Consider the following 21,886-nt stretch of genomic DNA (forward strand, 5'->3'; position numbering starts at 1 on the left):
GGGGGGGGGGGGGGGGCAAGTTTTCTTCTAGTAACACCAGTGTAACAGCAGAGGAATTCTAATGAAGTCAGTGGAGTTACTCCATATTTGCAACAGTATGACTGAGAGCAGAATCTGGTTCAGAATGTTCCACATCATTCTGTGTGCAGAATACAGAAAATGTATATGCTAAAAATGTGTTTGTTTCTCTCTTCTCTTATCAGACAGTATAACGGAAGTCTTCACTAACATCTACGTAACCAGCTTTGGACCTGTTTCAGACACAGACATGGTGAGTTCCTGAGTGAGCTAATCTTTTGCTTGCATAGCACAGAAAGGCTGAGGAGAGCTACTGTTGACCTGAAAGAATGTTTACATTCTGCTCCCATTTACACTGGAGCAAATCAGGAGTGTCACTGAAATCAATAGAATTATGGCACTATAAACTTGATATACATGTCAAAAGATGTAGTGTGTGACTTAAGTGGTCATAGGTTTTCTTTTGGTCCTCTGCACTTGGGTGGATTTCACCCGGAGTGAAGTCAAGGCAGGGAAAGCCTATCAGTAACAGTCCCCAAGTTGTTATAAATGTTTTGTTGAATGGCTTTGTTTATATCCACTCTTTATAAAGAAGAGCAGAGATCCCTAATCACTGGACAAGTTGAGGAGCTTTCAGGGACTTTGGGTGGATGGCTTGGGACAAAGAGATAGAAAGTGGGCTGTGAGGTTTGTTCTGGGTGGGCCTCAAACTCCGCCCCCACAATGAAATGATCTGAGAAGAATTACTGGAGGGGAGGGGGCCCTTGTACTTTTGAGTTTCTGACAGGCAATTTTGAACAATGGCTCCAGTCCAGCAAACACTTGTGTAAATTATTTTTAGGTAGTCTCCTGAAAGTCATTGGAACTACTCAGGTCAGGAAGGACCAGCAGGATCAGGACCAATGGCTATTAAAAGAAAAAAGCTAACAATATTAGCCTACAGGGCCAGTCCTAGGTGTGCTGTCACCCAGAGTGGAAAATGTTTTCCCCAAATGGCTGCGAAAACCCCCCACCAATCTCCTTCCCCCATTTGTCTCCCATAATGATGTCAGTTTGCCACCCCCAGAGGTTGGCATCCACAACAGATGCCCTGAGCTCCTTCCCCGAAGTCTGGCCTCTCCCTGTTCTGGACTCTTTCTGTCTCTGAATCATCATGTTATGATATGGATCATTCTGTAATTGACAACTATTAACAGGTTAGTTGGTAATAGGGCTGTGAAAGATACAAGGAATTTGAGAAATTCATAACATGAGGTTTTGGAGGGGTTTTTGATTCATGAAATGGGTGCAATTTTGCAAAGAAATACCAAATTTTTTTTCTTGAAAGAAGCACTGTTTTTGAATAAATATTTGCCAGTTGCAACTGACCACACTATATACTGGATTTTATTAGATATTTCAAATAAAAAGCTGATTTTAGAAAAAAAAAGTATGTTTGTTTTCTTGGGCAGCATTATAGATGGCCTTGATTCTTGTGAATAGCAGGAAATGTTTTTTCCCCCTAAGGATATGAAATGAAGCTTCTAAAATCATTTGTATTTTGTTAGCTAGCACTATAGGTTTGATTCTCCACACAATATACACCAGGGCAAAACAGGTGTAAAATTCTATCTATCTTAGGTACTTATATGGCCCCCATTACCGTAATATCTGAGCACCTCACGGTCTTTAATGTATTTATCTTCACAACACCTCTGTGGGAAAGGGAAGTGCTGTTATCCCCCCATTTTACAGATGGGTTGTTGAGGCACAGAGGGACTTAGACCTGGATCCACAAAGGGCTTAGGCACCTAAATCCCACTTTCAGGTGTGATCCACAAAACTCCTGTGTAGCTGCCACCTAAACCTGTAGGTGCCTAAACTAACATGGCACATAAGTTCTGTCTGAAAAAGTTCCCTAGGCACCTATGTTTCTGCCTCAGGGCATGCTCATTGCTCCCTCACTCTGGGCACTTGGAGACCTATATCCACCTAAGCCCCAAAGTGATCTATGAAGCAGGAAAAGATGGGCTGACGATAGGATCACACATCGCAGATGAGTATCCTAATCACAGGGCTAACGGTTCCTCCTCTGCTACTGCCATTGCTACCACCTGCCATTTTGTATGGAGCAAGGCAGCTGCCTAACTCTTAATCACAAGAAACACCTTAGGCACCAAACTGCTTGACTCCAGCAGAGGGGTTCCCAGTTGTGGCTCGGAAGCTTAAATAGTGCCTCCTTGCAGCCTGGAGATAGACACTGAACTCTGTGAGAGGGACTGGGCTTAGAACACACTCCTCTCCCGGGCATCTCCCATTGGCTAGCTTAGGCAGTTTGCTGCCTAGCTTGCTGGCTTTTGTGGATTGTGTTTTAAAGCAACTGTTTTTCCCCATTCATTGTATAGGGAGCTAGGCAACTAGCTTAGGGTTTGTGGATCCCCTTGTTGTTCAAGTGATTTTCTAGGTGCCTAAAAGAGCAATATCCAAGTCCCTTTGTGGGTTTGGGTCTTAGTGACTTCCTCAAGGTCACATAAGAAGTCTGTGGCTAAGTAGGGACTTAAACCCAGGTCTCTCAAGTCCTGGCTGCTAACCATTTGATCATCATTCCTCTCCAAAATATTGTCACTGGTATACGTGGAGAAGTTTGACTTTGCAGTAAATGACCACACAAGGTGTGCAGCAATGGAGAATCAGGTCATATGATATCAGTCCTATTAATGCAGTTTTCAGGGGAATACTTGGGGAAATGAACTACAGTGAATCAAAATGACAGTTGTTACCATTGGCTGTAGATCTGTTTGCAGATATGTAGATAGATAAATAAAAGTGGCTTAAGTGTTCACTAACACCAAAGTTTCAGGCTTAAATAACATGTGCAATTGACTCTTACAAAATTACGTTTAATGCCTACCAGGAGTCAGCTTCAAAAACTGAGTTTAAAATAATTATTGATTTCCAAGTAATCACAGATCTGTCAAACATGAAAATGATATTTGTGTAAATGCCATAAATTATCTTTTAAGCAAATATTACATTCAGCTGGACTCTGTGTAAATTTAAACCACTATATATGGGTCCACAGAATATCCATATGAGGAGGCTCTGAAGGGAGGAAAACTCTTTGATATTCCCGTGACTGATACGGCAATTTCCTTCAATATCTTTGGAAGACCTTATTTTATTAAGTTTATGTATTAAGTTGGGCAAAGATTATATGTAACTTCCCTTGGGGAGAGAGATGACAGATGTGAAATCTGGGAAGTTTAAAGGGGTTCAAAAGACTATATTGAATTGTGCCAGATAAACATGGACTTGTGGGGACAATAAGAGTTAAGTGGATTCCCTGGAGAATTCCTAGAGAGTAGCTAATGCAAATTCCACATCTCCCGTTATGCAAAAACCCAGCCTTTTGAATCTATGCCCTGAGGAGAGGGCCGTTGTTTGCTGATTACCTGGTACAGAAGGTCAAGATCAAAGACCCAAGCTGTATAAATGACTGATCTGCTCAGACTTCATTCTGGTCCTAGAGCTAAGATGAATGAATATGTAATCATGGGGAAAACCCAGTTGTGAGTTTTGAAGGACTAAAACCTACCAGAGCCCTAGGTTGGAGCTGGGGGTGACCTCTGGTAAACTTTTTAGCATGCATGTAGGTTCTTTTATTGTTTTAATATGCTTCTCTGTAATGCTTTTTACCTTAAGAATAAATACGCTTGCTTCAAAGGAGCTGTATGGTGACTGCAGACAATACACTGGTCAGAGCCCTCAAAGAGAAAGCAAATTGCAGGTGCTGGCCTTTTAGGGTGTCTGGCTTGTTGGGGATATCACAATGGAAGGCAGGGAGTTGGGCAGCCTTAAGATTCCTAATTAGGAGGGAGCGAGGTGCTTTTCTCCGGCCAAGAGAGGTGATGGCTGAGGAGCCGGAAGCCTTAAGTGGGTGCCTTTGGTTGACTACAGAGTGTGAAGACAGGTTCAGTTGCTCTGAAACTGACTGTTCCCTTTCAGAGTTTTTCCCAAATTGTTTTGCTGGGAGGATGGGTTTGATCCCCCCTGGCCTTCTGGGGTGGCAGGGTTGTAGAAATTTTGGTGGTGCCCAGAACCTGCCCCTCCCCAAACTCTGACCCCCAAACTCTGACCCCCACCTGCCCAAGGCTCTGGGAGGGAGTTTGGGTGGGGAGGAGGTGGTATGGGGTGCAGGCCCTGGGCTGGGGAGGGGGACTGGGGTGCAGGCGGGATCTGGGGTGCAGGCTCTGGGAGGGACTTTGGGGACGGGAGGGGGTGCAGAGGTAGGGGGTGCAGGTTCTGGGAGGAGTTTAGGGATGGGAGGGGGTGTGGATGAAGGGGTGCGGGGGTGAGGGCTGTGAGATGAGGCTGGGGATGAGGGGTTCACAGTGCAGGAGGGGGCTCAGGTCTGGGACTCGGGGCTGGGGTGTTGGGGGCACAGGCTCTGGGGTGGGGCAGGGCCAGGGATAAGGAGCTTGGGGTGCAGACAGGCTGCCCCAGGGCTAGGGTAAGAGAGAACTCCACCACTCGGCTCCCTGCCTGCAGCAGCGAGCTCCGGGTGGGGGACCCCTCCTCTCCCCCCCCCCGCCCCCCAGCACAGTCACTCTGCACCACTGTCACTGCGCATGATCCTCGCGCCCCTCTCAGGTCCAGGAAGCCCCCTCGCCTCCCCTATGGTGTCCCCTATGGTGGGTACCGGGGGAGAAGGGCTGCCATCATGTGTGGCCTCCCTTGCTGCTGCCCCTCACCGTAGCCTCACTTGGGGTGGGGGATGGGGCTGCGCTTTGCTCAGTGTGGGGCAGGAGTGATGGCTGCGGGGTAGAGGGGAGGGCAGGGTGTCACAAAATTCACTCAAGCCCCAGATGCTCAGGTCCAGGAAGCCCCCCACCCCGTCTCCCCTGCAGTGGGTGGGTGCTGGGCGGGGGAGGGGACTGCCATCACATGTGGCCTCCTTCCTCCCTTGCTGTCCCTCACCGTAGCCTCACTGGGGGTGGCGGATGGGGCTGCCCCTTGCCCAGCGTGGGGCAGGAGTGGTGGCTGCAAGGGGGGGGTCAGATTATAGGTCAAACACTCACCAAAGCCCCAGAAGCTGCTCAGGTGAGTGAGGTCCACTGTAGATGATCAGGTCTCCCGCCGGAAGTCCCCTCGGCGTCTCCTCCTGGTGGGTGCCGGGGGAGGGGATGGGAGGGCTGCCAAGCACGTGTGTGCCACCTCCTCCCCCTCCTGAGTGCTCAGCCTGCTGCCAGCGTCTCTTCTTGCCACAGGCGGCAGCAGCCGGCAGCACGTGCAGGCAGGCAGGCAAGGGAGAGGCGCCCGCCGCTTTCATTCCGGCAGGGACGCTCCGGGCCGGGGGGCAGATGGGGGGTCGGGAGGCAGATGGGGGCCGGGGCCTGCTCCAGGCAGGGCCGGGGGAGAGACCAAGCTCCAAATATTGGTGGAGCAGGGCCCCCGGGTCTGAATATTCCTGGAGCATGGGCACCACGAGCCCATACAGAGGGGGAGATCCACACTGGAAATGATAGGAATGGGGCAAATGGAATTGTGGTGGAATAGCATTGGTTATTCACATTGCTAACAAAACAGTTCATGATCATTATTACTGTTTGCTGTCAAATTAATAGGAATCAGTTATTGCTCAATTTCCATTAGCGCTAATTTATTTTGTATCTAATCTGCCACCTGAAGCCAATGCAATAATACAGGTTTCCATTGAAATTCCAATTTTTTTCAACCAATTATAATTTTGGCAGAAATAAACATTACACTGTGAAGCTTTCAAAACTTGGTATCAGGCTGTCACGCAAATATTATGAGTAAATGTGACAAAATGTGGTTCAACTGTTTAACATTGGAAGAATTAAAAAAGAGTGAAGACTTTTTGTACTACTAAGTTGTGCTAAATCCTTTAATAGGGCATTGCTTTAGTCCTCTTCAAGATTTAATTAATTTGACCAGTTTGAAAAAAAATCTTATCTCCTGTACATAAACTGAGTTACCTAATGTCCCAGTTGTTGGCTTCAGAATTGTTGCACGAACTGAATTTAAAAAGAACTACTGCATGAATGTGTGCATTTATGGTAACTGTTTTTTCTCTGACGTTCAAAACTATTTACGGTGTGTCAATAGAAGGAAATGTCATTAGTGCTGATGTTTTGTCATGGTGGGTCACAAATTCCACATCATGGGAGCTCATGTTTTTTGTCATGGTAGGTCATAGCCTCCATTTCTGCTTTTATTTACGTTGGGGAGTCTGTGTGACTTCTTCCTGTTGCTCTGCCTCCTTGTGGAGGTGCAGATACTTGTTTCTCCCTTCCAACTACAAAAGACAGAAGTTACAAAACAACATTCTTCAAAACAAAAATCCACAGCTAGGCTATACATCTGCAATTTAATCAGAACTTGCCATGACTCGCTTGTGATTTTGTTTTTCTTTTTTTGCACCCCCCCAAAAAAAATCATCCATTGTAAAACAGCTTTAATCATTTCCATTTTATTTTCTGTGGCGTCTTTATAGACGTCAGGTTTCAGTGATTCTTGTGAGTTGACACTTTTTTTTCTTAATTATTTGAAATGTTTTTCTTGGGAATTTGACAAGCACACAGGGGCTGAGAGAACCCTGAAATCATCAATGTAGTTCATATATATACACCCACTACAGAACTTGGAAATTAAAGTCATAGTCACTCTTGCCCAGCTGTCCCTTCATTAGCTTGTTAGCTGTTGCACTTATATGTTATGATAGAAGCCTCGGGGAAAAACCCACAAAGAATATCAGGATTATTCAACCAGTTATGGGCTATATCACCATCTTCATTACATTATTGGTAGACTATCTGGGTAAGCTTTAATGCCTGAGTCTTGTGTCCTTTCTCCATTTAGCCCAATTTTTGTTTTCATTTCTTTCACATGATCATTGCTTTATATATTTAATAGCCAACCAAACCAAAATAAATGCCTGGTTTAATTCTGGGATGGATAAACTTTGTGAGATGAGGCTCAGGCAGTTCAGGATTATGGGAAAGTGAAATGGGATGACTCTCTTCTATAGTACTTAGAAAAAGTTGTTTGTATTTCTATACTGAGAGCTAATGGAAATTATTCTTCAGCTCTGTAGCAACAGCTGCCTCTGTATCTAAATGATCTTGGTTTAAATTTCACCTGGTAGTATTCTTTACTAGTAAAGAAGCTTCAAAGTTCAAAGTAAAGAAGCTTAAATTTTCAGGTGGCTGTAGAGTTGAAGATATGTAAGGTTTAGTCTTTTTTTCACTGTCACACAGAGTGCTTATGGACAAAAGATACACTGCAAAATTCACTACTGCCTTACTCCACTTTTATGTTGGCATAACTCCATCAATTCTGATAGTTACACTTGAATATGACTGGAATAATTCTGTGGTGAATTGGGCCTATTACTTTTTGAATATTTTTTGGTGAAATAAAGTACCGTAAATGCTACTGTTTTGTAACACAGTTCAGCTTTTTTTATTTTTAGTCAGAGTACTCTGCTTTTGAATAGATTTGAGTCCAGCAAAAAATAAATTGGATAACTAACATTAAAAACCAAAATCGGTTACCATTTTGAATGTGGATACGTGATTAGAAGAAACTGTACATTCGTTGTCAAAACACCTTTTTAGTCCTGAATTTTTTTTTAAAAAAAGACTTTAACAGCTGCATGTCACCTGACATCATTTAGTGTATTAGTGCAAGTTTTCTTTAAACTACATTTTGTTACTTTCAAATTATGAATTCCTTTTCTTGTGCTCTCCTCTGCCACACTGAAACTCCAGCATGTGTATCTGAATTCAAGACCTTAGAATTGCTTTCTTACAAATACTATACCTTTTCATCAAGCCTTGCTTGAAGGTAAACAGTGTTATTTAAAGTTACTATTTTAGCAGCCTAACCTCATGTCCTGTCTACAATGAGAATTTTTAGCATTTCTCCCACTGATGCATTGGGGTTAGACCAGTTGTGGGAGAATTGCTATAAATTTTCTATATAATCTGAAATCAAGATCCACCTGTACTAGCTGCTTAATAAAGATATGGAAGTATATTGGCCACAGAGTTTAGAGTCAAAGGGAAAAAATGGGAATATGCTGGAGCTGTTTTTCAACTTCATTATGCCAAGTAACGGGGACTAATCCAGAGAAGCAAAAGTGCAGAATAAAGCAGATTGCACCTTTAGAGCTTCAGTTGTTGCATTGTTATTTCTATGAAATGTATACGTTCAGTATTGTGATGTAAAGCCCTAAAGGCTTCCACCCAGGTCAGTGATGTAAATTTATTGTGACACTAGCCTGAGAGGAAAAAGCTGAATACTTAAAAACAAAAACAGAGCAACTGAAAAACAAAGCAGTATCTCTAAATTGTTAATTACCATAATTGTCCAAGGAAAGTTATAGGACTAAATGGTAATTAAAGCAGTTAATTACAGCATCTGTAATTAAGCTTGCAAAAACTTTAACATTTGAAAATTCTGAGGTAGAAGGGAATTGAACTTTGGATGGAACATGGCTGAGAAGATGACAAAATCTGAAGTGGGTTTGTGAATTCAGGCAGTTAAAATTGGCTCTTTCTGTATGCCCTTTTCAAAAGTAGTACTGTAATTAAGGAGATCTTTATTTTTTCATTGTATATTTCCTTCTCAATTCTCAGTGTTTTTACAGTTTTTCCTCAGAATTGAGTTATTGTCTGACAAAGCCTCCCTGTCATTCACCCATCTAAAGCTTCTCAAGAAGCAAAAAGTGTTGATCTCCTCAAGAGAAGGGCCTGTAAATTTTAAATGGAAAATATTATTTTTTTACCTTCTGAGCAATAGTTGTCATATGGAGCACAAAATACACAGCCAGATTATAAAACTTGTAGAGTGCCACTGAGAGGAAACCGCAGCCAAGTTCCTCTCTATTTCTAGTCTTCAGTGGCAGTACTCACAGAGTGAGATATTACGTGTGTAAGGTAACAGAATCTGGATATGCATGTGCAAAAACTGGGTTAAGCTTGGTCTGAATATTATAACAGATAGACTTCCTGACATTTTTGTATTTTATTTTTTACGCTTAACTTTGCATCAAGAGCCTGCACAAGGACCCTATTTTGAGGCCCAAATGGGACGTCATTGGTGCAGAGACTTTGTACAAGACCATACAGCTGGATGGAAAAATTAAGGCTCGTAACGGAATGGATCTTTTCAAATATAGGAAGGTTTTGCTATAACTCAATAGAGTAATATTACCCTCTTTTCATACTTCTAACATAGCAGAAACTACTTCTCAAATAAAAAGTTGAATACAAATTCCCTGAAAGTGAACTGATCATTTTGAATGGGATTTACCCCTGCATAGTGAGGCTGGTTGAAAATTTCCCATTTTTTTGACAAAATGATTTTTTTTAAATGGTGTCTGTTTTCTAGGTTAAATTTAGATATTTTTTCAAAAATGCCCCAAAACCCAAAAAGTTTGTGGCCAAAATATGTAGGTTTATTTTATATTTTATTGAAAAATCAACATTTGCTGCAGAAGAACATTTTCCACAAAGGAAAAAACCTTATTTTTTCCATCCAGCTGTATGCTGCTGTGGTCTAGCACAAAGCCTTTGCACCACTCAAGTTTCATTTAGGCCTCAAAATAGGGTCCTTGTGCTGGCCCTTCAAACAGGGATGAATCTCACTCTTTATGAAACTGAAGTGAGTTTGTTGCCTACAGATGTATGTTAGTTTTTACTTCACTAGTAAGAATTCTTTTTTCCTCTAGAATCTGTGAGGGTATGTTTGTTATTAATGCCTAAAAAATGTGTGTACAGCAAAAAGTTGTTAGCCTGGTTTTAGGCAAAAAGCAATGGGCCCCTATCCCCCTGTCTTCCAAGTCATGGAGCAAAGAGGTGGAAGTTGGCCTAAAGGGAGGCAAAAGTAGTGGAGGGGGAGATGGTTACAGACCACATTTCCCTCACCTTTCCGTGACCCACAGGAGCCCATGTAAGTCCCTCAGCATGGATGCCGCAGGGATGGGAATCCATGGATGTGGGGATAATCTTTGGACAGAGAAACAAAGGTCAGGATAGCCACACTATGCTACATGCGCCTATGGAAACCCCGTGGAAATATATGTAAGAGATAATCTTGGCCAGCTCTAGCTTCTTCAGAACTGGGTTGTAGAGAGCAGGCATAGGGATCAAAGCCAGTGTACTATATTACTGAGGCTGTGAGTTACATGGAGCTCTCCTGCATTCCTGGACCCATGGGATTAGATTTGAGTTCTCTGTGGATCTGGTGAAGCTATGCAGTTTCTGGCCAAACATTTTGCCATGAGAGAGGTCTTTTTTGGTGACTACAATTTTAGTTTCACAAATTGTCCCACCGTCTTCTCCCCCATATTTTTCCAGGCTCAGGGAACATTTAGTCCAGTGTCCTGTGTTATGAGAAAAAGTACTGGGAAACAGTAGTTCAATATTTACAGTAACTCCACTAAACAATTGGTAGAATTGCCTCAAATCTCCTGGAGGTTGAATGAAAACATCTGACTTCCAGCTACTTGTCCTCTACAGTCTTTGGCTTGTGAAGATTAGAAGCTTGTCAGGCTTTGGGGAAAGAGAAATTGACTTTTTTTTTTTTTTTTTTTTACTTGTATGGAATCAGGACTTACTGTCAGGCTAATAGCTAATGGTATGCAACATAAAGTGTTTGGTCTTCAGGTGGTAGAGGGCAGAAGAGTTGGAAGTGGAGAAATCCATCCCCAAGCCTTGTCTGCTCTTCAGTGCTGTGGCCTCAGTTTTGGCTGCGATTCCACTCCTGCTATTCAAGTTGCACAAATTTTTGGTGATCATTGGATTAGCACAAATATTCCCATTGCAACATAGCATGCTGATTTGTGAAGTGCCAACATGGGGTGGGGTGGGCTCTCCACACAACATGGTGAGTGTTCAGGTAACCATCTGCCTGCCGTTCTATGCACATCCCTGTGTGTGACATTGGCAGTGCATAAAGCCTTGAACTGGTGCTCTGCACTGTGAGTAAAGTCTTCCCACAGAGAATTAAATGATGAAGCCAAATAAAGGTTGGCTTATTTCTACCCCTGCAGAACTTACCTCAGCTTGAGTTTGGAAGCTGGGCCCAAATGTTTAGCATTTATTCAAAGGGAGCTGTGATGAATTATTCATCAGTAAAATAAGTTACAGGACTTACACTACTTTCTCTGAGTGCTCATCACTCCGGCAAATATCACATTATAACAAGGAGGCAGATGTGTTCCCAAGGCTCAGATGAGTCTGCTTTGAATAATTGCTTTTTCTTATGGGTCTTGCCTAAAACTGTTCCTTTGGTTTCACAGAAGTGTTTGACAGTTAGCTGCAGAGTAACATTATTAATAGCTTTGAAACTAAACTGAAGCAGGACTAATTTAGTAGGCTGAATTGCCTTAAGACTCAGTAAGAAAAATTAAGATGTGACACCAGGAGCACTGGTACTTTAAACAACAAAACAAAACAACTGACAGTTTGTAAATAAATATCCAGGACCCAGTTCTTCTCTCATCTACATGGATGCAACTCCCAGTGAGGCCCCTGCTTCGAAAAGGAGGTTTGTAAAGGTCTTTTGTTATTCTCAAGAGATTATCAACCACATATAAATTAAAGGGAGGGTGAGGGACTTTCTCTCCCCACATACTTTTGACTGCTCTTGAAGATTCAGTAAAAAGGTAGTTTAACTTCTCATTGCTCCCAACTTACCTTATTTTAAATCAGTTTACATAGATTATGTTTGTGTATTACTTCAGAGAGTTAATACTATATAATAAAAGGCCAATCTGAATATAAAGGACCAACTGGGACAAATCTGAACAAGTCAGTAAATGAGGAATTTTGGCTTGATCTAGTCACAAAAAAGCAGGGTTACAGGACGTGATTAATAAATGTTCAACCTGCTGAGTGTCAGTGCTGCATGCGGATGGGCACTCACAATATTTGAAGTGTTTGGAATGTTTCCATCTCTCCTCCAGATGCAAAGGCTGCCACAATCTGTCAGTCATGGACAGATGAGACAGATAATTTATTCCCCCATCCTTCCCCAAACTCTTTCTTTCCAAGTCTAGCCTTCATAATAAAGATTGTCAAGTAAGGGGAGAGAGTTGCTCAGACTCGACTCAATTCGAAACTTTGCTCCAGGGATACTGACTTACATCTAATGTCTTCACTCACACAGGCGTCAAGTACAACAACTTTTTACTAGAAAAAGAATGAAATCCCTATCATGATTTTACCCCAGTGTCCAGTCACTGAGAAAACAGGCCCAACAATTCTAACCATGTAATATAAAATATTACAGCAATTGGCAGGATACAGATTTGATAGCTAATGCAACATGTATAAATGTACAGTATTAGAATCCAGCTGTGAGACCATGATCTCAAATACAAATCAACAGGGAGTATTCATTAGATCAGAAATCAGCACCAGAAGATTTCTGTAATACTGAAAGTATGCTCTTCTACTTTAATGGAGGTACTGTGCTGAATAATATTTTGACTAATACCGAGTATATAGGCAATACATCTTTCTTGATGAACGAGTACCTGTAAAATGTACAATACAAATTCAAGGTATCAGTTTAAGGCTCTTTTTTTGTAGAGTCCATCTTTGCATTTATACAAAGCAGTAGTCTGCATTAGGAAGTGTTTACCATTCGCTACCATATAGTGGTATCTAAGAACACGGTTTCCCCTTCTATTTAGACGAGGAAAGCATTCTGTAAATGTGTGGTATCTTTTGGCAAATGCTGACTTTTTTTTGCTGGAGACCACTGTGTTTCAATAATTGCAGACTTGCATATGTGATCTAATATTTCAATCCTCTGTATAACAATATAGAGGACCAGATTTGTAGGAAAGAGCAACACAAGGAATATCACGTTACATACCATCCATTCCCCTCAGGCTGCACGTTTTGGGGGGAAAGTTATCCTTTTTGATCTTCTGTTGCAGTGGTTCCTATGCTGTGGTAGGTAGAATACTTACTGGGGGTCCACCAAGAGCTGGCTGGTCTCAATGTGCTGACTCTCCTTTTTTTTTTTTTTTTTTGGCTCAAGTTCAGAAACAGAAAAGATGGAAAAGGGCAATGAAATGAATAAACAAATGGATTAACTTTAGTCAAAAAGGACAAAGCATTTATCACACTAAAGATCGCCAAAATACTTTCCTAATATTATTTTTCCAATCTAAGTGCTGAAGTTGCCATGGGGACATTATATGATTGTGGATACGGTAGGAATTGGTCAGGTGATTGCAAATGGGCAGGGAGGTTGACCATGAGAGACACTCATGATGATGTGGCTCAATCCCTGCTCTATTCCATGTTCTGCACAGAAAACCATGCAACTGTATGGATGGAAGAGGGGAAACTTGCCCTTAACCTCAGAGAGGTTAGAATTAGCTATAGAGCTTGACAAATTTGCCAGAGGAATGTTTTTAAGGCTCTGATTTTCCCCTACTTTGCATCTTCCGTAGACTGTTTCCATCTGTGCCAAGTGTGTATAAAATGCTGCTATTCTGATTTGCACATATATAATTGTGTACGCAAGGTGCAATGCAGTGATGAATAGGACCCTTAATATATTTTGTTTATGGACACACTAGAAATAGTGGAGGCGGACATTTCGATTTGTGTATATGCAGACAGATATTTTTAAAGGAACCTAGTGAAATTAGGCACCTGATTTGCATGGGATTTTAATGTGTAACTCCCTTAGGCTCCTTTGAAAATACCAGCCTGAAATCACATCTGTATGGCTCAAGGACTAATCTTCTAATGCACAGCAGTGATTTCTTCTCTTGAATACTTAGTACAGCTTCTCAATTTGGAACTGGGCAGAACCTCAGTTGAAAATCATCTTGAAGCTTTTAGGACAATTGTCATTTCTGAATTACCTGGCATGTCTAGCTAGGTTTCACATATTCCTCTCATCATTGAATAGTTCCTGCTCTTGATCTCCTCTGACTTTCAGATATCTGATAACTGAGGGGTATTAGGCAACCTGGGATTTCTAAATAGGCTCCTGAGCCACAAGAAATTTAGCAGCCAAACATTCAGGACAATTCACCCTGGCCTGCCATAGGGGAAAGGGAGTAATGAGAGAGTGTCTACAGAAAAGAACAGAGGCCTTTTACCTCATTCTTGTCATACGTTAAATATTTGAGAAATATGTCCTTTCCTCACTGCTACAAAGGCCAGGTGTTCGTAACCTAAAACATAACAGTATCTTGGAAACTATGGCACATCTTAATTTCATGGGAGCACTCATTAATAAATAAAGTTTAAATAGGGTATTTTAAAAGAAGTCCCACCACATTTGAGACTAGTCTCCTATTCAGCAAAAAGTCAGAGGCAGTACCATACCAAAAGATATAAATGTACTTACAGCAAACTCTGAAACATGTAGCCGCTACTGGAGGAGAAACACATTGGCCGGTAAAATTAAGTTATATAAGGTATGCGTATTAAGGGAGAAAATATGGCAGTATGATTTGACACAATTTTCCAGGTTTTAATATGTTTATAAATACTAAGGAAGATGGAGTTACTTGTGGATTTAAGCCAGCTTTTTCTTTTTATGATTACAAATAGAAGGTAGCATCAGAGGAAATAGAACTAATAAGTGAAAGGTAAACCATTATCTGGGGTATATTCAGTGTAGCTCTGGGATAGTTACCTTTTGTCTTCCTCTCTCCGGCCCTGCATGAATGCAGTGACATGGTAGCCATAAAGGTTTCAGCTATATGATTCCAGGAGTAATAAAGCATTTTAGTAAATTCAAAGTCAAATTGATTTTGAAGTTCTGATTTTGCTTCCTTTTGTATTTCATGTTGTGTGCATCTTACTAGTCCACTTTTTGTTAAATCACAAGCCCCATATTTGTAATAGATATGATTGAGACTGGTTGAGAGTTTCTCACACTAGTTCCACTGAACTAGGTGGTTGCTTCTACCTCTGCAGAAAGTAGGGATATTGCAAGTGGGAATTGTCATGTTATGTGTGCTTTCTCTGCCCAAGAACACTTGCTAATTTCATAAGGTTACTAATTAACAATATTTCTTTTGCCTACACATGCCTGTGTCTTTTTATTTCCTTTTTTCCAGAAAAATAAGGGAATACCTTTAGATTTGGATTTATGATTTACACATCAGACTCCCCACAACTCTTCTTGTAGTTTTAGAATATTCTATATGAGTTGTGGCTGTTCAGATAAGGATGTTTACTGGTTCAGAATAGCAGGTCAGGGTTGGATTGCAATGGCAAAACTGAGGAAGTTTCCCAGTGCTTATTCTTACTGTGCCTGGCTCAGCTCAGTGCCTTCAGCTCCTCACTTTATTGAATGCTAATGTTGCCGAGAGTGCTATGTGGGTACATTGCAGGCACCACATAGTTGTTGTTTTTTATGAAGGATGATGTCCTTGGAATGTTTTTATGTTTATGTGCTTGGGACAGTATTTCCCATAGCTCCTCTTCTGTATGCAGATCATCCGAGTGAAATCCTGGTCCTGTTGAAATCAGTGGCACTTCAATAGGGCCAGGATTTCACCCCAGGTGTGTAGTTCCTACCCGTGATCTTAAATCAACATGGTTCTGCCCTGGCTGAAATCCACAAGGTATCCCCATCTTCACAAGTATTTGTAAACAAACATAGAAGGCCAGTGTGAGAGTTTTGTCAAAGGCCTGATCTCCCATCTCTACCTCTCCCTGTTGTAGGGAAGTTCTGTCAACTTCAAAGATCCACTTCTTCAGTCATTGGCTTGTATAAATGTTACTAGGATTCAGTCAACACAAACTTTGCAACTTGTACAGAAATGAATTTTATTTTGATACTGAAACTATGTAATCAAATCACTCACCAGCAGTTTGGTTCATTCAGTAGCTGCATTTAGCAAAATTTCTTGTAAGGATTTGGGAGGAAATTTTAAAGGGATACCATTAAATTAAAACTCGCACATCTGCCTGAAAAAATATTTAATTGCTAATTTTACGATATCTGTAAATGGAAATTCTCTCTTTTTTTCAGTTCATTTACTTTTTGCATATTTGTAGAACTAGTTTTGTTGTTTGCTCTATACAGTTAGGTGGGTCCCGATTTTTACAAGCAGCTCTTTGCAGATGGACCCCTGAAAGAGAGCCCCATTGAAGGTCCATGTGGGCACAGAGCTGCTTGTAGGATCAGGGCCTGTGTGAGTTTCCTCTGTTTGCATGGGGCTTTGCAGAGGGGTTGGAGGGACACACACACACACACACACACACACACACACACACACACACACACACACACACACACACACACACACACACACACACACACACACACACACACCCCCATAACAACTGAAAGTGGCAGAGGCAGATGTAGTAACAAACTACTTTTAACTCATTTTTTATACTGATTGGATTATAAGAGGACATTTAATTGTCATTCAAGCATAATGTGCACAAAAGACTATCTCCATAAAGTGTAGTATTTGCAAAGTAATTACAATAGAACAGATTATTGGAACATACTGATTATTTTAAATGTACAGCTACATTTTGCAGCGATACAATAAAACTGCTGCTGCACCAGAAGATGTAATATTGCAACTGCATGATTTATAGTTTTATGCCTATAAAATTTTCATGTCCTTAAAATTCCAGCTTATCTGCAGTACTGATAGTTACAAACCACTCGATAATTTGCACATACAATTTTAACGCACTTGATATACTCATACTTTTAATCAATATTTTTCTTAGCTAGAACAAACAACAATCCTAAAGACGTGTACAGAATATCTATAGAATAGTGGGATAGCAGTTAGTGACTCATGCACCTGGAAGTAGAACATCAATCTCCTTCTCTGAGCACAAATTCCTCCCAAGATTAAACACCAGGGCATACTTCTATCAGCCCCTTCATAGGCATGGATTTCAGCAGACAGTCTGCCCCCTTTTGTTCATCAGATGTCAGTGAAGTAGTATAGCTCACTGTTCCCTCTCTATGTATTTATGCTAATCAAGCCCATAATTATTCAACAGCCTTGTTACTGACTGTGTTTTCCCTTGGGAAGAATCTTTCTTATATTAATGTTCCTGGATATATCCTGCCCTTTCTGAACATGCTTGTTTTCTTGGCTCAAAACATGGCCATTCTCAGTGCTACTGAAGTACTGGCCTCCTTCTACAGGCATGTTTGCTGCAGTAATGCATTCTAATTTGGTCTGTATTGCTCTTCATTTCTTCAGAACAAAATGCAAAACTGTTTATGAAAACTAATTTGCACTACAGTCATCTAATCATTAGGGCTTATATATACTAATGTAGCATGTCTATTAAGGTTAATGAGCATTACTCTATACTCCCCTTGGTAAGGGCACATAGACCCTAAATGCTTTCTCTAAGTTCCTCTTCATTAATCTCGATATCATACAATTATAGTTGTTGACCACTCTTCCCCTTCAAATACTTTTATTAACAGATTTTATAAAACCAGCATTTTAGTGTTCTGTGCTTGGAAAACAGACTGGTGTTCATTATGACAAAAATAATGTATTTTTCCATTATAGGAGTACACAATAGATGTTTTCTTCCGTCAAAAATGGAAAGATGAGAGGTTAAAGTTTAAAGGCCCAATGAACATCCTTCGACTGAACAACTTAATGGCTAGCAAGATCTGGACCCCAGACACATTCTTTCACAATGGGAAGAAGTCAGTAGCTCATAACATGACAATGCCAAACAAACTACTACGAATCCAGGATGATGGAACTCTCTTGTATACCATGAGGTATGTCTTTTTATCTGTTTGTATTCACAGTATTTATTTACATGGCTTTTCTAAGGAATGAATGCTTTATGGCTCATGCTTTATGCCTTAGTCCAACTGGAGAGATGGAGTCCACTTTCACAGTCAGTACAATTCATTAAATATGTTCAAAGAAAATCATTTAAGGGTAAGTCAGAGGTTTCTGGAAATTGTTATAGTCATTTTAAACTGGCCAGGACAAGTAACAGTATTGCAATAGAATATGGAAATAGGAAATTACACATCATTTTCAGTCTCCAAGCTACTCTTTTGCTTCACTTGTGGCCTCATGGATACAACTCCGGACTGGAACTCAGGAGACCTGGGTCTTATTCTCATCTCTATCACTGCCCTGCTGGGTGACCCGAAAAGGGATCCTGGTTGCTCCGGTCAGCACCGCCAACTGGGACGTTAAGTCCGGTCAGTGGTGCTGCGGGTCTAAGGCAGGCTAGTTCCTACTTGGCACCGTGCTGTGCCCCGGAAGCAGCCAGCAGGTCTGGCTCCTAGGCGGTGGGGAGGCCACAGGGCTCCACACACTGCCCAAGCACCAGCTCCGCACTCCCATTGGCCAGGAACTGCAGCCAATGGGAGCTGGGAAGGCGGTGCCTGCAGGCAAGAGCAGCGTGTGGAGCCTCCAACCCCCCCGCCCTCCTGCCCCAACCTAGGAGCTGGACCTGCTGGCTGCTTCCAGGGCACAATGCGGAGCCAGGACAGGCAGGGAACCAGCCTTAGCCCCGCTACACTGCTGACCAGGAGCCACCCAGGTAAGCCCAGGCCCCAATCCCGAGCCCCAACCCCCTGCCGCAGCCCTGAGCCCCCCACAAACACGGAGCCCCCTTCTGCACCAAATCCCTCAGCCCCAGCCCAGAGCCCATAGTCCCTCCTGCACCCCAACCCCCTGCCTCAACCTGCAGCCTCCTCCCACACTCCGAATCCCTTGGCCCCAGCCTGGAGCCCCCTCCTGCACCCTAACCCTTCATTCCTGGCCCTACACCAGAGCCTGTACCACCCTCCCATACCCCAACTCCCAGCTCAGAGCCCCCTCCTGAACCCCTCATTTCTGGCCCCACCCCGGAGCTCGCACCCCCAGTTAGAGCCCTAATCCCCTGCCCCAGCCCAGTGAAAGTGAGTGAGGGTGGGGGAGAGCAAGCCACCAAGGGAGAGGGAATGTAGTGAGTGGGGGGCAGGACCTTGGGGAAGGGGGCGGGTAGGGGGCGGGGCCTCAAAGAAGGGGCGGGGCTAGGGTGTTAAATTTTGTGCAATTAGAAAGTTGGCAATCCTAGTTTAAAACCATTGTATAACAATTTCCAAAAATCTCTGACTTATTTTTAAATGGATTTTCTTTGAACAAATTTAATGAATTGTACTGATTGTGAAAGTGGACTCCATCTCCCCAGGTACAGTAAGGCATAAATCATGAGCCATAAAGCAATCAGGTACATTGCAGTCTTCCCCACACAGCTATGCCAGAGCACCTTAATCCAGATTTGCTGTACAGCTGCCAAGCAATTACACTTCTGAGTCTTCATAAATAGACTGCTAATCATATTGAATTATGTGATGGTTTGAAGATGCATAGAAAAGTTTACTAGGAACTAAATTGAGGCTACCACCATTTATAGTATTTTCACTTGTGATCAAATCAATATTTGAATCCAAGTTTGTATTAACTGACTGAAATGTCAATCGACCAGAAACTTGTCTTTAATCCTGTGCGGCAAATCAAAGAAAATGCCGTTTCCACCCAATTTGAAGAGATTAGAAAAAGAGGCAGCTAATGTAAACCGATAGATTATGCCAGATAAAATTAATCATGCAGTGGTGTACAATTATAAATCAACTAGTTAGAGATACATTGCTCCTGAAGCTGTGAAATTCATGTCTTAAACTACTGTAATTTTATAAATTCAGAACTGGCCACTGTACATGTACATGTCTCAAATTACCGTATGATTAATACAAGCCTTCTGCTTAACTTCTAACTATGAATTTTGAGAAAATAAAGCTAAAGGAAGCACTAAACCTATGTGATGGAAATTAAGGTGCATGCTTTAAACAGACAATTTTGTTTTTCAGTCTGTGATTACTAGTATTTATTCTTTTCATGACTTACTATAGCTAGAGATGATCTGTATTGGGGACTTGTCCATTCATGCAGTTTAGTGTTGAATCAAAACTAATCCAGATTAAAACATTTGGAATAATTTCTTTCAGATTTTTCAAATTACATTTATCCTTGAGTTTGATGTAAGCATGGTGCTCAGGACATTCCATGTATTTATTGTTAACGTTTTGGCATTAGTGTGTGCACTGTAGTCAGCTGAGGAATGAGGAGAGCCATTTTTTCACTTTCCATTTAAGAAGTCAAAAAAACCCAAATGTTCAGAGGCTAGTGGAGCACATTCCTTGAGCAAATCCAGCTATACTTTATGTGCTTTTGTAACACATTATTGGGAGCCATACAGCATGTGCCTCTGAATATTAGGAGAAGAAAATGACTATGCAGAACAACCTGCCGTTATATAATTTATGTTTTCATTTAAATGGCCTTTCCTCATAGTTTTGAGGTCAGCTGCAAGTTTTTGATGTGATAAATCAATGTCTTCTGAAGGACCACAAAAAAGTGAAGAAGCAAGAGGTGATTTAAATTTTAATTAGTTTAATATAACACTGCAACTTCATCTCCTTAATCAGCTTCATCTCCTTAATCAGCATGAACTCTGTTCATTTTTTGTGGAATTGATTTTCTTGTCTTGTTAACTGACTTAAACATATAGTGGTGTGTTGCCTTTTAGGCTTACAGTCCAAGCTGAATGTCCAATGCACTTGGAGGACTTTCCTATGGATGCTCATTCATGCCCATTGAAATTTGGCAGCTGTAAGTACATAGCTAGAAGTATAGCTGTTGGCTAATGAATATCTTGTGTGGTTCAACATCACTTTGTTTCACAAATTGTCATTGCCCAGGTTTATGTAGGCACAGAAGGTTATACTGTAGCATGTATTTTGACATGCTGAGATCTTTTTCAGTGATCTATCCAGTAAGGCATTTGAATAATTCCTGGACTCTGCTTTAACTAAAAATATTATAGGGCTAATGTACCACTGCACTGTTCCACTTTTATGCTAGTGTAACTCTGTTATTTTCAGTCACACAGTGGTGAATCAAGACCTGTGTGTATGACATAAAAATATTGTATTTATACAAAGTAAACTAAAGCCTTCTAAACAAAGATACATATTCAAAAATATATCTGTGAAGTTTCTAAAGATTCTAGCTGGCATACTTTAGAATGCAGTGCATTTTCTCTCTTAATGGTATGTGTTGTTTCATTCTTAGTCAGTGAAGGCTGCAGCAAATGACTTATTGAGATTAAAGTTACAGTATACATTTTGTAGTTTAATATGTAGGGTCTGATCCTGATCTCACACCACTTTTATACCAGCATAACTTTATGAACTTCAGTGGCATTACTCCTGCTATAAGTAAGATCAGAATCAGGCCCATATTTTATAGTAGCTGGGGCTTTTTAAATATTGTATCTCTCTCCTTGGTTTCTTGCATTTATTTTCCTTTAAGAGATAGCAGCAGATTCACTGCTGGGCACAAAACAGAAGGTGAATTTCAAGGGGTTGGTTACTGCTGTTTGATTCTCTGGCTGATTTCACACTGACCTAATAGAGTACAAAGCAACCCCCACATTCCACCGGTGGTAATTAAAGGGGTAATTTGGTTCATAAGCTAGGCAGTGTCAAAGCCCTGTATATGCCTCTGATGTGTCCCCTTCCCCAGGAGTGTATGGGGAAAAGACATAGGAATAGGCTGCACTATGTCCATGCCCTTTGGGATCATCTCCATGCGGGAGAATCCCCAGTTGGAGAGATACAGGGAGTTTTTATTGTGCCTGGTGAGGACTGAGTAGGGTCGAATCTTACAAGCCTACTTTGAATACATATCAAATTTCTTTCTTGTGGAAGTAATCTTTTGCTTTATATTCTAATTTAGCTATGTGTTACCCAAACTACGTAACATAACAACATAACCCCAGAAGTCTTACATAAAATCAACTAAGAA

The 21,886-nt window shown here is 41.5% G+C and overlaps 1 protein-coding gene across 3 annotated transcripts in view; it reads left to right on the forward strand.

Annotated features, from left to right (window-relative positions):
• The window catches only part of GABRA2 (gamma-aminobutyric acid type A receptor subunit alpha2), a 93,357-nt gene that overhangs the window by 40,803 nt on the left and 30,668 nt on the right, over positions 1-21,886 (forward strand). For all 3 annotated transcript variants that reach the window (XM_043544407.1, XM_027831513.3, XM_037897845.2), the window contains exons 4-6: positions 204-271; positions 17,573-17,793; positions 20,607-20,689. In XM_043544407.1, coding sequence (XP_043400342.1) covers positions 204-271; positions 17,573-17,793; positions 20,607-20,689 — 372 coding nt within the window. The remainder of the gene's footprint in view (positions 1-203; positions 272-17,572; positions 17,794-20,606; positions 20,690-21,886) is intronic.

Source organism: Chelonia mydas, chromosome 4 (genome assembly GCF_015237465.2).
Source record: "Chelonia mydas isolate rCheMyd1 chromosome 4, rCheMyd1.pri.v2, whole genome shotgun sequence".
Classification (NCBI taxonomy): Eukaryota; Metazoa; Chordata; order Testudines; family Cheloniidae; genus Chelonia; species Chelonia mydas.